This window comes from Phytophthora cinnamomi (assembly GCF_018691715.1).
Source record: "Phytophthora cinnamomi strain GKB4 chromosome Unknown Contig27, whole genome shotgun sequence".
Classification (NCBI taxonomy): Eukaryota; Oomycota; class Peronosporomycetes; order Peronosporales; family Peronosporaceae; genus Phytophthora; species Phytophthora cinnamomi.
Genome location: NW_027150960.1, coordinates 1,117,791 through 1,134,377, shown reverse-complemented (window position 1 = coordinate 1,134,377; position 16,587 = coordinate 1,117,791). Strand labels below are relative to the sequence as shown.

The following is a 16,587-nucleotide window of genomic DNA, read 5'->3' as shown; positions in this document are numbered from 1 at the left end:
AAGCAGGCGGAGTTCATTTGATCTGACAGAGCTGCGCACTACGTAGAATAATGCAGTCGTCGGGCGCCAAGCGAGCCGATAAAAGGCCATTTCTAAGGTTTACTTACGGCTGCGTGTAGGGCAGGCCAACGTTGCCCCAGTCGCAAGCCTCGGACATGACCCGCGCCACCTCGACAAAAGTGCGCTCGTCCTCGGCCGAGAACCCGTTCTTCTTGGGGCAGTCAAGGTCGATGAGTGCGATCACCTCGCCCTGCTTGTCGAAGACGGGGACCACCAGCTCGGACTCGGATGCATCATCGCACGCGATGTGGCCGGGGAACTCGTGCACGTCGGAGATGCGCTGCACGGACTTGGTTCGCCACGCGGCGCCGCAGACGCCGCTCTGGAAGCGGATGCGGCTGCACGCCGGCTTGCCCATAAAGGGCCCCAGGATGAGGATGTGGTCATGGTCTGTCTCCTTGGGGTTGGCCAGCGGCCGCACGAAGTAGAAGCCCGCCCAGTTAATGGGGCGCTCAGCCTCCACGAAGGCATGCCAGATGATGGCCGACACATTGGCAGCGTTGGCAACGTAGTCGCGCTGGCCCGTGGTGGCGGTGAAGGCGGCCACGTCGCCCATCAGCTCCACTGCGTTGATGGGCGATAGGTAGTTGTGCAGCTCGGCCTCGTCGGAGCAGTCCGGGCTCCAGCCGATCTGCTCCACGAGCTTAGTCACGCGCTGCTTAAGCTCGTCCTCGGCGGTGGCGGTAACGGTGGGCGCCTCGGCTCCGTCCTTGAACACTGCGAGGCTTGACGCCGTGATCTCGCTCGACGGCGACTGCACCAGCGTCTGCAATGCACCGCCAGCCACACAACCGTCAGATTCTCCTGCTGCCTCAGTTCACTGCAGGGGTCCAATGCAGCCACGTACAATGTCATCGCGGCCGCGGAACAGGAACGCGAGCGGCGCCAGCAGCTTCTGCAGCTCGCGCTTCTGCTTGCGGTCGGGCTCTTGGGGCAGCGAGAGCGCCACCACCGGCTTGCTCTCGGACAGGGCAGCTGCGCTCTCCTGCGCGGAGGCGAAGAGCTGCAGCGCGGCGTCCAACGGAGTCAACTGCCGCGCCATCTTCACTCGGGCTCGGGAAATCGGAAGTGACGTCAGCGGAGACCATCGTTGTCGGTCCCTTTTGCGCTCACGCGAGTCGCAGGCTGCACGCACTGGTGGCCTGCGGCGTCCTGGAGACGAAAGGCACGCCGAGGTGATACCAAATGGCGCCCGCGCCGGCCAATCGCAATGACCAACGCCACCTTCGTGTTGGGCACAGCAGACAAAGAGGATTCGTGTGGTGCCAGAGGCGCGCTGCCGGTAGTCTGCTTTAATAGCAGCACTCTACTCAATGTTGGCTTTCACCGACAGCCTCCGATCTGCTGCGGATTCTCGGTGGGCAGTGCGCAGGGAACTTTGGCAGAACCATCGTCTTTGAGAGCTAGCGTCGACAAATGCTACGGCCTGCATTTGTCTGTAGTTGGCTGCGACGTGAAGCCATCTCTCAACCTAGGGCTTCTCCGTGGCTCGTCCCAGACAGCCCCCGCTACAGACATCCGACACATTTTCTCAGTTACCAGCTACGATGGAGAGCAGCAGCTTGGATGCAGTCGCCAATGGGAACCACGCGGCTGCACCGTCGACCAGCTCCAGGCCCACCCCGCTGCAGATCGCGCTCTGGGTGAGTGTATTGCCTCATGCGATCGGACATCACGCACTGTGGTTTCACGTTCTGTCTTCCTCCGAGACCAGAATGGCAGCCTCCAGCAGATCCGTGATTGCCTGCAGGCCGGCGGACAGGACGCGCTGGAGACGCGAGACCGTCGTGGCAATCGAGCGCTGCACTTGGCCTTGAAGTTCGCCCACCGGAACGCCACAGCGATCGTGAAAGCGTTGCTGGTACGACTTTGAGGTGAAGATGTGGGCCTAGACTGAAAAGCTACTGATATCTTCCCCAACGAACACATTATCATCAGGACGCTGGCGCACGCGTTCGCTCTCGTGATACAGAGGGATGGAAGGCGATTCACCACGCGGTGGTGGCGGAAAATGAAGAAATTCTGCGGCTTCTTGTTCGCAGAGGTGGGGCATCATTATGCGAACACGTATTATCTGCAGTCCTCACCAACGGTGTGTGGTGCTTCTTATAGAGAAAGAGCAAGCCCCAGCGTTGCTACAGAAGAAGATCGACAACATTTGTCCCCGACTCGCTGAAGTCCCGGACTTTTACTGCGAGATGCATGTTGACGTCTCGACATGGATCCCCGGCGTCTCTCGCTGGCTGCCGTCGGACACTGTGAAGATTTGGAAGACAAATCAGGACATGCGCTTCGACATCACCTTGGTGGGCTTCGAGAACGGCAAGTGGGATCGAGGAGACTTGTCGTTCTTGCTCCAAGGCTCGCAGGGCAAATTCTTGTGCCTAGATAACGAGGCGAAGACCTGCACCGATCTGCTGAAGCTCGACACGGAGCTGACAGAGGTAGATCTGGACCAAATGGTTCACTTCCTGATGACCACGTCGATTGTTACGACGGACTTTGACGCGTCCAAGGTTGCGTTTGAGAAGAAGTGTGCATGGTTTTCGTCGAGCGCGATGCGGCAAGACATTGGTTGCTGGAAAGACACTCGCATCGTTGATATGACTGGCGTCGAAGCCTCGCTGCGCTATCGAAAGCCCCATGATCCGAAGCACCCGCCTCCTGCATCCTCTAACGATCAAGTACGTTTCCTGCGTTTTTGAACGTCTGCATTATGCTGCTTATTCTTGCTGTACTTATTTGCTCTTGTACCATGGATAGACTTCAGCGTGTGATGCGGTGTCCTTGCTGACCGAAGCGACAGCAATTGGCGATCACTACACCGAGGTGGTGGTCGACCCGAAGTCAAACCACATCGTCTCTGTGGAGTTGAAGAAGAGAGAGGAACTGACCTGGAAGTTCTCCACCGAAAGGCGAGACATTAATTTTGGTGTGCGCTTTCTCGAAGAGAACAATGGCGAGGAATGGGAAGAAATCGTCGCGCTGCAGCGAATGCAATCACAGTTGAAAGAGCAGACCGGGTCATTTCGAGCTACTTGCGCAGGGACACTAGTTTTTACGTGGGATAACTCGTACTCGGTCATCCGGTGAGTTCCCCTTTCGGAGTGGTCCTGCTTAGCGTGTTCTAAACTTTCGTCGTCGACTGCGGAAACAGGTCAAAGCTACTGCGGTTTGCTATAAACCCTGGAGGTGAGAAGGATAGAGATTCCACCGGGAGCGAGCACTGGGACTCACAGATGCGAGTCAAAGAGGAGGAGATGACGTTTGAAGACTGGTTTGGAGTGCCAATCGAGAGCCTGCCTGCTTCGCTACGTGTTATGCGACCTCGCCGCTACATCATGGTGCATTCGCAGCCTTCCTGCCGCAAGATCACCAAATCCTTCCCTGCTACAGTGCACATGTGCGACCACTTCCCGCTCAGCGTAAGTTAGTTTCCGTGGGTAGTTAGTTCTTGTGGGCGCCCGCAGACATTGACATGCAACTCTATTTTGATGCAGGTGTCGGAGTTCCTCCCAGTGATCGAAGTGCTCTCCAAAACCACGAGCGCTTTCGAGAGCATGCAGGAGTTCTTCTCGGCGGTAAGGTGATAATCTTTTGCTCACGATGGCAGGACTTGCTCAGTAGATACAGACACACACTAACGGCTGAGTACGACGTTGTCGACGTGCCAGGCATTGACGGACGGGTTCCCAGTCCAGTTTTGCTTCCCTTTGGTGCCGTCGGTCTCGGCGACGTTCCGCTTTGATCGCATGGAGCTGCAAACACCGGAGCGACACCTGTTCAATGTCCCCGACACGTACAGCCTGCAGGCCGAAGATATGCTCTCGCCGCGCACGCATCAAGCGATGCTCCAGCGTGTGACAGCCACCTAACCGGCGGAGTTGTGCGTTCGCATGAGGCTGCACCGCAGAGATTTTTAGCAGCAATAACATCATATGCTGAGTAGTGGCCGATGTTCTTGGCCATATTGGCAAGGGACTTTGAGAAATAGTCTTCGTCTTCGATTTTGCTATCTCGGAACTTCCAACTTGGGGAGTACTGGTACAGTACAAAATGACCCGCACCGCGAGCTTTGATGTGTGGACTTCAACGCGGCACGCAATAAACGATTTGTCGGTGGTGCATGCATAGTGCAACCACGGATCGATGATGATACTCTAAGCTTGCCTATGGCAAATTGCATCCGTGTTCTTCGTTCGGCTGGAGACGCTCTAACGTTAGTTGCGAGTTGCAACTTGCAACTCGCATGACAGCCCTGCCCACGAACATCCGTGTCTTTCGTCTGAAGACTTCAGCGTTCGTGAACTCCGCGACTGTCACTGCATCTGCTGCCCGGACGCCAGGACGCCGCATTGACGAACGCAGGAGTCCTTCTCTCCCTGCATAAGAGGACCTGGCGACCAGAGGACAGTCGTCATGTGTGCGACGATATAGATCCCGTACGAGAATCAGGCCATTTGGCGGTGCAGGTCGCCCTGTTCGCGGGCACCCGTTTGCAGTAAAGCAAAAGCGTCTCCATCCAACACATACTGTATGTACCTTTCACCCCTCCGCGACAGTGTGTACTTAAGTAAGGGTTTACAATGTACCTTACATGCAGCTAGCACGTGAACGAGACCGAATGGCGGCAAAACACCGATGTAGGCTTTGCTCACTCACGCTCGATGACCAAGCGATCAATGCTGTGTGTGACTAGCAGGGGTTCGTAGTAACGACAATATATGTTATCAGTAGCCCGCTGAATCTGCAAAAGTGGGACCAATAAAAAACTGCGAGGTTACAATATCTGCACAGGTTGCGCATAGACGCTAATGTACTGCTTTTATAGACTCTAATGTACTGTTTTTTAATGTAGAATGTTACGGATCGACATAGCTGAGTTTGCGCTAGATACGATGCCAGAAGGCATCCAGCAGTTCCTGATAGTGGCTGGAGTTACAGCATTCCAAGCCTGTGACGCCCAACTTAAGGCAGTGTAGATTGAGATCTTCTCCTGCGGCAAACCTACTATATACCGATCAATGCTATCCTCGACCTTAATGCGCGTGAAGAGACTCTTGATGCACGCAATGATGCCCTGATCTAAGATATAATGTTTATTGTGGGCCTTTCATTTTCTACCGTGATCTAGCAACTCGATGTTTCCCGCAGAGAGACATTTTATCGCAATGATCTTACTAATTCAGTACATCTCACCAGACAGCTGTGGCAAATCTTGTGCACTGGCAGACTCCCGCACACTCTGTGTTCGCGGTAGATAGCCGATGGCAGTTGCAGATTCAGCGGGGACACCTGTAATATAAAATTATTAATACAATATAAATAAATCTAACAAATTATTTTTAGTAATATAATATCGGTAGATTTGCACTGATATTATATTGATAATAATAGATCGGCCTGGACGTTGAAGATTCAGTTGGTTGCGCCTCGTTGCTACTATCTACACTTGTGCTTGCTACTAAAATGCTGGACGCTCTAGAGAATCGACTGTTTGTTAAGCATCAGCGATGACGCACCTAATAGATATCACCGTTGACAACGGAGGGCAACGGTCAGTAGAGCGGTCTCAGTTCGTAGATCTCTGTGTTATGTCGCCGCTGTAGCAGTTCTTTTTAGCTTAGTAGATTATAGCACACATGCGCACCTCATTCAGGAGGTACAACCCAAAGAGCACCGTCATAGCGATGATGCAGACCTAGGTCAGCTGGAGCGACCAGATACGGCTGGCTCTGTCGTCCTGCATGATCGTGGCCAGGCTTCGAAATAAGTACCTAAATATCATAGCTTATATCTGGTTACCCGCCCCGCCCGATCGCTTACGCATAGCTCTCGGCGAAATTGGAATTACTACAATGGTTCTTAATGATGCTGAATCATTAATATATATTAATATATTAGTGCGTGGTTTTTGCCCTATCGTGTTTAATGTATTATATTTTATATGAAATGGATATTGCTATACTGTGATACCCCAATTTCTGGTGACGAGGGTGTGGGCCACCCGAAGATTTGCCAAGTTGAAGTGCGCGCAGACGAGCTCAACTGCCGAGGGCCTCGCGGCCGCTCGTCCAGCCGAGCCGAACGCAGTCGCCAACTTCTCGCGTCCTGCGCAGGCACAAGAGAGACCCGTCGGATTCAAGTGCCATGACCCTGCTGCGCCTGCTGCCGTGCGCGCTAGCCGCTGTAGCCGCGCTGCTGGCCCCCGTGGCCGCCGCCGAGGAGCGCTGCTTCGCCAAGGACTTCATGTTCGGCTCGGCCACCGCGTCGTACCAAGTGGAGGGTGCCTACATGGATGTGGGGCGCACGCCCAGCATCTGGGACGACTTCTGCCGCCAGCGGCCGGGCCTGGCCTGCGCCAACGTGGCCGACGACTTCTTCCACCGCTACCCGAGCGACCTCAAGATGATGGCCGACGACGGGCTGCAGTCCTTCCGCTTCTCCGTCTCGTGGTCGCGCGTCATGACGTGGAACCCGGCCACGCGCCGCATGGTGCCCAATCCGGCGGGCATCGCCTTCTACCACGACCTCATCGAGGAGATGGCCAAGAACAACCTCGTCCCCATCCTCACCATCTACCACTGGGACCTGCCCTCGGCGCTGCAGACCGAGCTCTCGCCCGCCGGCTGGCTCAGCGAGGGCATCATCCGCCACTACGTCGACTTCGCCACGCTCATGTTCCAGGAGTTCGGCCAGAAGCTCGACTACTGGACGACCTTCAATGAGCCCTACTCGTTCGTCACGCAGGGCTACGGCACGGGTGTCCACGCGCCCGGCTTCACCGGCTCGGAGAACAACACGTACATCGTGACCCACAACCTGCTGCGCGCCCACGCGCTGGCGGTGCAGAAGTTCCGCGAGTTCCGCAACGCTGGCATCGTGCGCCCCACCGCCCGCATCGGTATCGTGCTGGTGGCCCACATGATGTTCCCGCTCGACCAGTCCAACCCCAAGGACGTCGCCGCCGCGGAGCGCGCGCTGCAGTTCGACTACGGCTGGTTCCTGCAGCCCATGATTTCCGGTGACTACCCGGCCGTCATGCGCGAGGTTGTGGGCGACCGCCTCCCCCGCTTCACCGCGCAGGAGGCCGAGATCATCAAGGGGTCGTATGATCTGTTCATGATCAACCACTATGCCTCCAAGTCCGTGACGGACTGCGACTCGCCCACCTCGAAGCGCAGCTGTGACCAGCTCACGCTGGGCTGGGAGAAGGACAAGGGCGTCGACGACACCCGCGCCCCCGAGGGCGCGCGGCTGTCCAGCAAGGACCGTCACGGCAACCGCAACTGCGGCTGGTTCACGGCCTACCCGCCTGGATACCTGGCGCTGATGAAGTGGGTGAGTGCTCACGACCCGGCCGCCGAGGTGCTACTGACGGAGAACGGCTGGTGTGGCAACGACGAGATCGACAACCAGGACCAGATGTGGTACTACGAGAACTACATGGAGCAGGTCTACAAGGCCGTCACGGAGGAGAACATCAAGATTATCGGCTACACGGCGTGGTCCTACCTGGACAACTACGAATGGGGCTCCTTCGAGCCGCGTTTCGGGCTCTACTACGTCAACTTCACGTCCCAAACGGGCTCCAAGGACTACGTCTCGGCGAAGCCGACGGAGCTCGAGCGCATCCCGCGCCCGGCTGCCAAGTGGTTCAGCAAGCTGGCCAAGACTAAGTGCATCCCGTCGGCCTCGGAGGCGGCTGCGGCCAGTGCCCCAAGCGGATCGTCCAGCAGCAGCAGTGGCGGACAGTCGATCTGGTCTATCGTGGGAATTGCCGTCCTGGTTGCCGCTGTGATTGGGGCTGTTGTCGCCGGCTTCCGCGCGTTCTCGCGCCGTCGTGGGTCTAACGGAGAACGTAGACCGTTGTTGTAAGCCGCACAACAAGAACTGTGGCCGCGTTTGCAAACAAATCTTTCTTCAACAAAGAGTTGTATTGCTTGTTTGTGGTGATCTTACGAATCGAAGCAGCATATTATGCTGCTTCGATTCGTAAATTATTATAGAGTGAAGTCCGAGCTCAGGCTATATACTACGTAGTACTTGCACGCAACTCATTGCGTGAAAATCCATCCGGGGCACAAAAAGGAACTTGTTGTACATGTATGCTATAGTAAATAGTACTACTGGTACAAGAGTCAGCTGAATTAACCCCAACAACAATGTCAAAGCTCTGCACGGCGCTCTACAGCGAAAAAAATGGCGAACTCCAAGAAAACCTGCGTGAGGTGGAGCGGGAAAACGGGTCATTAATGCAAGTTCCACGACGCGGGGAAAAAAAGCACTCACCAACAACACGAGAAGTCCCGGCCCCGAACTTCTCGTTCTTCCAGCAGGAATTGAGAATAAAAAAGGAGGTGCGTGATAACACTGTAGAGCGCGAGCAATCACTCCAAAGCGAAGTTGATTCGCAGCTACAAACAGTGGAAAAGGCCCACCGCGAGGCTGAACAGCGTGGTCGGTCCATTAAAAACGGTCCTGCTGTGTGAAGGGGTAAATTACAGGAACCCCAGCAGCAGATTGAGCAGCAAGCATAGCACGAGTCGATATCCTGATTGCAATCTCGCCGCGTGAGAGCGTGCTCAAAGAAGAGGCATCCACCTCCAGAGCGAGCGGGAGTCAGCAAACTGTGTTTCGAGACGATCCAGAGGTTAGCCCACAACAGCGTCGAGCGAACGACACTTGGTGGCAAAAGAAGCCGATGAAAGTCGACGTCTTGGTGCTCCGTGTTCTTGGTTCATCGCTGTTATTCAGCTTCGTTCGAATGGCATGGTAGCGAGTAGGTCGTACTCCTTCAGCGTAGTATTATGCTATACAGATCATTGGAATGAAGATGTATGGTGTTCAACTTTCCTTCTTCAGCCATTTCGTCCTGTTGCTTTGACACTCGCTGGTTATGAGGCGAATTTGCATCGAAATGAAATTAGAGCGCGTTGTGCAACTACGGTGATAAAGTTGTAGCTAGGAAGATGATGACCAAAGCACTTTTCGGTGGCCCTATATGGGTGTACTTGCGTGAATTGGCTAGTAGGTAAGGAATGGCCGCTCCGGTCACAGTAGCTGGCGTGCTACTTACTGCAAGCCGTGTGGGAAGACAGGTGTCACTAGTGGTACCTCTGCAAGCTCGGGTCTGGCTTCGACTGAAATGGTTTTACAGTGATGCAGCCGACCCCGACTCACTGCCACTAGCTGACAGTGAAGCATCCGAGTCGTCGTCCGAGTCGCCGCCCTTATCGATTTTCGTCCAAAAGATCCCGACCGAGTCAATTTCCTTGCCATACCGATGAGGTGCCCGTCGATGGGAACTATATTACACGAAAACCACATACTCTACTCACCCAAACAAGAACGAGTACCGCTCGTAGCAGTAGATGCACTAGCCCGAAAACTAGTCAATCTCAACTTCGCTCATTTCCCAAATTCCATCCCACTGATAATCAACCAGCTCAAGCCACAACCATGAACTTTGCCTTTCGGATTCTAACTGCTGCGGGGTTGGTGGCAAGCATCGGTGCTGTGCTAGAAAGAGATTTTCTTCGTAGCGACACTTTCGGTGGCCCTCACGGCTCGAAATACTCCGATGTGGCTATGATCTCACCTGGCCAAACGGTGCAGTCCATCTCGATTCGCGCTGGCGAGCGCATTAATGGCATCGGCATGGACATTGCTGACCCCTCTGGGCTGAAATCCACCATCTACCACGGCGGGCGCGGTGGCAGCAAGACGAACAAACTAACTCTAGAGGAAGGAGAGTACGTCATGGCCGTGGAGGCCCACTGGGGCGAGAAGGGCGACCACACGCGCGTCAAGTACCTCAGCTTCACCACCAACAAGGGCCACACCGTCTCTGGGGGAATACCCACCAAGAACACGGGGAAGGAGATCGCGCCAGAGGGATACCAGGCGGGTGGCTTTTTCGGCACCTGCGGCAAGGAAATTGACTCGGTCGGGATCTTTTGGACGAAAATCGATAAGGGCGGCGACTCGGACGACGACTCGGATGCTTCACTGTCAGCTAGTGGCAGTGAGTCGGGGTCGGCTGCATCACTGTAAAACCATTTCAGTCGAAGCCAGACCCGAGCTTGCAGAGGTACCACTAGTGACACCTGTCTTCCCACACGGCTTGCAGTAAGTAGCACGCCAGCTACTGTGACCGGAGCGGCCATTCCTTACCTACTAGCCAATTCACGCAAGTACACCCATATAGGGCCACCGAAAAGTGCTTTGGTCATCATCTTCCTAGCTACAACTTTATCACCGTAGTTGCACAACGCGCTCTAATTTCATTTCGATGCAAATTCGCCTCATAACCAGCGAGTGTCAAAGCAACAGGACGAAATGGCTGAAGAAGGAAAGTTGAACACCATACATCTTCATTCCAATGATCTGTATAGCATAATACTACGCTGAAGGAGTACGACCTACTCGCTACCATGCCATTCGAACGAAGCTGAATAACAGCGATGAACCAAGAACACGGAGCACCAAGACGTCGACTTTCATCGGCTTCTTTTGCCACCAAGTGTCGTTCGCTCGACGCTGTTGTGGGCTAACCTCTGGATCGTCTCGAAACACAGTTTGCTGACTCCCGCTCGCTCTGGAGGTGGATGCCTCTTCTTTGAGCACGCTCTCACGCGGCGAGATTGCAATCAGGATATCGACTCGTGCTATGCTTGCTGCTCAATCTGCTGCTGGGGTTCCTGTAATTTACCCCTTCACACAGCAGGACCGTTTTTAATGGACCGACCACGCTGTTCAGCCTCGCGGTGGGCCTTTTCCACTGTTTGTAGCTGTTCGAGCCGTACGGAGAGACTCTGAAGCAGGGGACCCGAAAATAATATTTATATTTATCATGGGCTTCGAGCCTGGATAAATTATGGCAAGTGTCGAGGCTGCACCAAACATACATTATGACCTGCGCGCAAGAAGGTAAATAAATAATTGAGTAATTGGTGTCAATAAGAACACAGAGCCACAGTTTTTTCGCACATTCACGTGTATTGAATGAAGAGCGAAGTTACTAGTGCATGACCTCATCAACCGTCTTGGCGTCCCAATAGGCAGCGTTTTCTCGTAAGAAAATAATCATCTCCAAGGTGATTGGCATCAGACCATGACGTTCATGTCCGAACGTGATGCGAGCCACGCTGAAAAAGCGCTCGACCTTGTTCGATGTCGCCGGGATAATGTGAAGCAGTTTGTACTTCGTCTCCTTCGCAGCCAACCGGCGGCGCTTTTGGAGCTGTTCAACGAAGGATTCCTCCTCCTCGTCATCGTTGGTCTCAGCAGGCTGGTTGCTCACAGCGAACGGTGTCAGAATCGACTTCTCAGCTCGTGTAAGTCGGGACGTGTTACCGCCCAGTACTTTTACGCACCCCGACTCGAAGTCAGGACTATGCACTATCTCAGCGCGGGGTCCTAATTAACAGAGGTACATGCAGTATTAGTATTAGTAAAAGAAAACTAAATAGATAATAACAAAAACGTACCGATGTAACGTGCGTAGTGCGGCTTTATGGAAATCAATCCATCCAGCCAGACTTGCGCATCCAGTAACGAGACGCCTTCACCTTGCAAGGCCTTTGACACTGACTCCACTTTCTTGAGGTCCTTGAGCAAGCCGCGCAGACGGCGGTTGCACGCAGGTGAAGGCATCAAATCGGCGATGTCGTCGTCTCCGCTGTCGATAAACTCGAGCAACTTGAAATATCGGTTCACCATGACGAAGGTGGATGACCACCTCGTGTCCTGCCGAATAACCGGGCGGAGTTGCGTTTTCGTCCTAATAAAAATAAAAAAATTAAATGCAAAATTAATAATTGGTGTCGCTCAGATAAAATACTAAATACTCATCTTAGCTTAGCTGACTGCGTCAGTGTTCGCAGCCGAATCATAAGTTTTGGACAGTATCCAGTTCCTCCTCGTAGTCTTGCATGTCAGCCTGCACTGCTCGGTTAAAGCGGTGACTAGCACAGCCTACGAGCGGCACGTCCATCAGCGTCGCTAGCCTCTTATTCACCGAGCGGTTTTCGGCTACCAAGAAGCAGCACTGATCCAGTTGCTTCCCGAAATTTCGGGGTAACATGGTTGCAAGGAACTCCATGTGGCCGCGCGCCGAGAGATCCTCCTCTTACTCCTCCAGCAGCGGAGCCATGCAGAGCAACGGAATCTTCACCTCCCCTTCAACCTCGTAACAAGCATATACCGCAATGTAGTGCTCAGATGAATGCGTCCATCCATCAAAGATGAGGCCAAAGCGGTCAGGCATCTCTAACGCGATCGAACGCTCGACCGCCTTGATCAAGCTGGTCATCCCAGAGACAAGTGTCTCCACACAGATTGGATTGAGAGTCGAGTACCTGCGAACGCATCAGAAAATACTCAGTAGAAATTAATAAAATATAATATACATCCATAATTCTTACCGTCTAGCCGCCTCGTTTTCACAAAATGAGAGCGGAAGATTGTTTTTGAGAATCCACTCCATCCAGCTAAAAAGGTTGAGAGAGGAACGGCGAACGTAGTTGAGAATCGACCCCGTTTCGGCTGAAGTAGCAGCAACCATGAGACCCTCGAAATCAGGATGCTCACTTCTAACATGTGACACCAGATTTGAGAACCCATGGCGGCGAGTCTGCTTTCTAACAGTACCGCAACGACACCGATGATACTCAGGAACCACTTCATCGTATTCGTCTCTGCATGGCCGGAAGAAGAAGCCCGCCACTTGAGCCGGAGTGAAGGTGCGGGTGGGGCGTTGGGCACTAAATACCATGGTGGGGGTCACTACAAGAGGAAAAATTGAAAGTGGTCTTGCAGAAGTTTGTAAAGGAACAGCAGAATGACTGGCTGGGCGCTGCAAGAAATAATTTAGGGTTTAATACACATAAAATTACCTGAAATAATGTGGCCCAACATAAATAACGGGCACATCTAGGCATGATTGAGAAAATAAATAACTTGCTGTTATTTATCAAAATTACTGCAGTGACAATATTTTTTTCGGGGGCCCTGCTCTGAAGGTGTCACTGCAAGCCATCTCGTGTTCCTTACTACTGTCCTGCTCAGCTCAGTCAGTAGCGACATATTTTCCTGGGCCGCAAACCAGAAGTGCTCTTGTTTTTTTGTGACCTCATCATTTGGCACGCTGCGGGGGCTCATTCTGTACATTTTTGACATTTTCCAATCGCTGAGTTTGCTCCAGGAACCGTTTGTTCTGGTGGGCTTGAAGATCCAGCCTGCAACCTTGAAGGCACGGAAGGAGGCGCGTGATAATAACGCTGTGACGCGCGGCCAATTGCTTCAATGCGAGCTTGAATGTACTAGACTTGACTGCAGCAATCACAACAGCATTGGCAGCAGCACCAAGTGGACGGCAGCACCAAGTGGATGTTGGCGATGGCTGAGGCACACTGCGCGACAAAAGGTTTGGGAAAGTCACGTTCCACGTGATATCTCGGCTTCTAGAGCGAACTATAGGTCGCTATTTAGATATGTACCTCCAATCACAAAGACGAAAAGGGGACTTGTGACGGTGACCTAGATTTAGCAAAGTATCCATAGGCTGCCATACAACTAACTAAAAATCGATCCGCGACAAAACTTTGGGACAAAAAATAACTTGGTTTTGTATTGGGTGGAGTAGTAGTGACTGGCTATCCTTTGGGAACTGGCATTATTATCCTATCTTCACTATGGGGCGCAGACCTCCCACCTCTGACGAGGAGAGAGGCCACATGAAGGGCCTCCACGAGGCAGGTACGGGGGTCCGCGAGATAGCGCGGCGCCTCGAGCGCTCTACCAACAACGTTAACTACGCCCTACGAGCTTCAGAGAATGCCAATAAGAAAGGAGGACGCCCGCGCAGCCTCACGGACCGCCAAGTTCGCCAAGTTGTCCGCACCGCTGCCGCGGGGAACTACTCCGCGGCCGAGTTGAAGGCAACTTTCGGGTTGTCATGCACGGTGCGTACGGTCCAGAGACTTTTGTCTCGGGTTGACTACTTAGTCCAATCTAAAATGGATCGTACACTACCTCTGACTAAGGAGCACATGCTCGCCCGCCTGGAGTTTGCCGAACGGCTCTCGACGGCGGCTCAAAAGGCGGTCGTGTGGCCCATGATCAAATTTTCAGATGAGAACAAAAATTAATTTGGGCAGACCGGATGGCTACAAGCACTATTGGCGGGACCTTCGGCGCCCGCATCGCCGCTACAAGTCACGCCAGAATGGGGGAGGGTCGCTGATGGTGTGGGGGGCCTTTGGAACCAAGGGCAAGTCGATGTGGTATCGGGAAACGAAGCCAAAACCCAAAGCTGAGACAAGGGGCGAAGAAGACTCGAGGCGCAGGCGCCAACTGGCAAGTCACAACCCATCCCCAGTCATTGGGCCAAACGCCCCGGTCGCTGATTGGCTTAAGTTGGCCGGTGACGATGACTCGTCGACGGTCCCAAGTCAAGCGTGGGCGATTGCAGCCCGCTGAGTGCGGTGCGAACCTACTGGCAAGATCGGAACTTATGAGTCATTGGCCCCTGTCCCCAGTCGTCGGTGGCGTTTCAGCGGCCGTTTGAGTCGTCGGTAACGCCGTCACGTCGCAGAGAAAGGGTCGAAGAGTCGTAGGTTACAATTGGTGGTCCAAACCGGACGCGTTTATACTTGATATTTGTATTGATCGATAGGAAACTTAAGAGAAGACAAGATAAATCTTCAGGCAACAATAACTGTAGTGGTTCTAACTTGACTCACTACTTTTGCTTACACGTTGCGCTACGTGTATGAGGAAGCGTAAGTACTTAGTAATTACTTAGGTTAATTATATTTGAATACACAAATATAATTTAAATCAGATAAGACTCCAAGTGACTAAGATTAGGTAAAATGAGAACTATATTTGTTTGTAAATTGATCTTCCTTCTAAAACTGTTAAAACTGTTTATCATCTATGAAAAGGGGTTGGCAGCGGCTGGCTGTCAGAGCCCCGCTAATATGCATGTCTCTGATTGGTAGAAAGATGCTGCTTTCTACCAATAGGATCTTTGGGTATGTGTGGACCACTCATTGTGGTGGGCTACTTCAATGTATCCATTGGTGTGTCTTACACCAAGGTGAGGAAGTATCTAAAACTTTTAACATATAACCTATCTGTTAAATTCACAAGTGGCTTGCAGCCACTTGTACGTGTAACCCCGTTACACCATCCCCCCCTTAAGGTTAGACGCGCGGGGTCTCCGCACGTCAATCTTCGAAATTGACCATTCGTCAATTCTCCGCGTTTGGAGAAGAAATCCGCGCTCATTCAACGATGAGCGCGCCTCAGAAGAAGACTTCAAAGTCGGTGGGGAGTCATCTCTCCATCGACGACTACTTCGAGCCCCAGAAGGCGAAGTATGGCGACGTCGTCGACTTCGACGACGACGACGATGAAGACATGGAGGACGAGGAGGACTCGCCCTCTAAGCGCAAAGACTCAGTGTCGAGCGAATCGCTCGACCCTCATGCTAAGAACATTCGCCCGCGTGAAGGGGACGAATCGGACGCTTCGAGCTCGAAGCGTTCGCGAACTGAGAGTATACCCCACTCGCTTCCGCTGGGGCTCTCAGTTCTCCGCGCGCTGCAACTTCAGCGCGTGATTCCAAAGCTCAAGGCTCTCCGCGCGCTGCGCCTGCAGCGCGCGATCCGTGGATGCCATCCGCGTCCGAGATCACGGACCGGTATGGGAATTCGGTACCTCCGAATGAGGTGCCATTATACGTATGCAGCGCCATCAAAGATGACGCTGTGGCTGCCGAGCTGCACTTTGATGCGGAGACGCATCAAAGGCGCGATTATTACATCGGACTCTTTCATGAGCTCCGATGGTTTCAAAGCAAGAAGACCTCTTCTCGCAGCAAAGTGCCCGAATGGCAGGCACTTTGTCAAAGTTGGAACGCCTTTGTTGAAAACTTCAACAAGAGGCCGAGTGCTTACCGTGATCAGATTAAGCAAGCGCGTGATCGCTTCGAGACGTACTCGAAGCATGGAAAGCTGGAGCAACTTCATGTTGCTGCGGAGGAGGCGAATGTGCCGTGCGCTGTGCCCGAGGGCTTTCAGTGCACGAAGTGCTTCCCAGGCGCGGTCCGCTTGAGCGACCGCGACCTGAACGGGTACACGTCGTTCCGTGTGCCCGAGAGTCTCAAAGAGCTCCGTGCTAAGTTCTTAGCACGTGAGGGTTCGGGCGCTAGCGATGACCGCAGCGCTCGTACTACTTCCGCTGCACCAGCGCGTACTGCTCCTCGTACGCCCTCACCATTTCCGGAACGTCCTCCAGCAAGACGTTCCGCGGCTCCCATGTATCTTGATGGGGAGGAAATCCTCTCCAACGAATACGAAAACGAGCCCCTTGAGGGTTCGTTTTCGGGATACTATGGTCAACGATCCGCTCAACAATTCAGCTGGTTGAGCCGCGGGCGTCACGGATCGGCGGTGGCGGGGATGGGAACACGCCCCGGGTATGATCAGCCCCGAGCTGATCGGTTCGCGCCTCTCC

General features: G+C 53.5%; 5 protein-coding genes across 5 annotated transcripts; 3 read left to right on the top strand and 2 right to left on the bottom strand.

Moving 5' to 3' along the window:
* Window positions 1-103: 103 nt before the first annotated feature.
* IUM83_04106 (GAF domain nucleotide-binding protein) lies at window positions 104-1,102 on the bottom strand (the record flags this gene model as incomplete). The annotated part of the gene is made up of 2 exons (XM_067928153.1): window positions 104-826; window positions 908-1,102. The coding sequence occupies 2 exons, from the start codon at window positions 1,100-1,102 to the stop codon at window positions 104-106; spliced, it is 918 nt and encodes a 305-aa protein (XP_067794014.1).
* A 505-nt stretch (window positions 1,103-1,607) lies between these two features.
* Window positions 1,608-3,935, top strand: IUM83_04105 (uncharacterized protein; the record flags this gene model as incomplete). The annotated part of the gene is made up of 8 exons (XM_067928152.1): window positions 1,608-1,703; window positions 1,775-1,921; window positions 1,999-2,104; window positions 2,173-2,744; window positions 2,824-3,149; window positions 3,218-3,485; window positions 3,561-3,641; window positions 3,735-3,935. 8 exons carry the CDS (start codon window positions 1,608-1,610, stop codon window positions 3,933-3,935), a joined length of 1,797 nt encoding a protein of 598 aa, XP_067794015.1.
* A 2,275-nt stretch (window positions 3,936-6,210) lies between these two features.
* Window positions 6,211-7,938, top strand: IUM83_04104 (putative lactase-phlorizin hydrolase; the record flags this gene model as incomplete). The annotated part of the gene is made up of 1 exon (XM_067928151.1): window positions 6,211-7,938. The coding sequence occupies one exon, from the start codon at window positions 6,211-6,213 to the stop codon at window positions 7,936-7,938; it is 1,728 nt and encodes a 575-aa protein (XP_067794016.1).
* A 1,713-nt stretch (window positions 7,939-9,651) lies between these two features.
* IUM83_04103 (ABC transporter ABCA1 lipid exporter family) lies at window positions 9,652-10,116 on the top strand (the record flags this gene model as incomplete). Its single annotated transcript, XM_067928150.1, has 1 exon — window positions 9,652-10,116. The coding sequence occupies one exon, from the start codon at window positions 9,652-9,654 to the stop codon at window positions 10,114-10,116; it is 465 nt and encodes a 154-aa protein (XP_067793899.1).
* A 967-nt stretch (window positions 10,117-11,083) lies between these two features.
* On the bottom strand, window positions 11,084-11,784 carry IUM83_04102 (Tubby-related protein 3; the record flags this gene model as incomplete). The annotated part of the gene is made up of 2 exons (XM_067928149.1): window positions 11,084-11,481; window positions 11,553-11,784. The coding sequence occupies 2 exons, from the start codon at window positions 11,782-11,784 to the stop codon at window positions 11,084-11,086; spliced, it is 630 nt and encodes a 209-aa protein (XP_067794017.1).
* Between the last annotated feature and the right edge of the window lie 4,803 nt (window positions 11,785-16,587).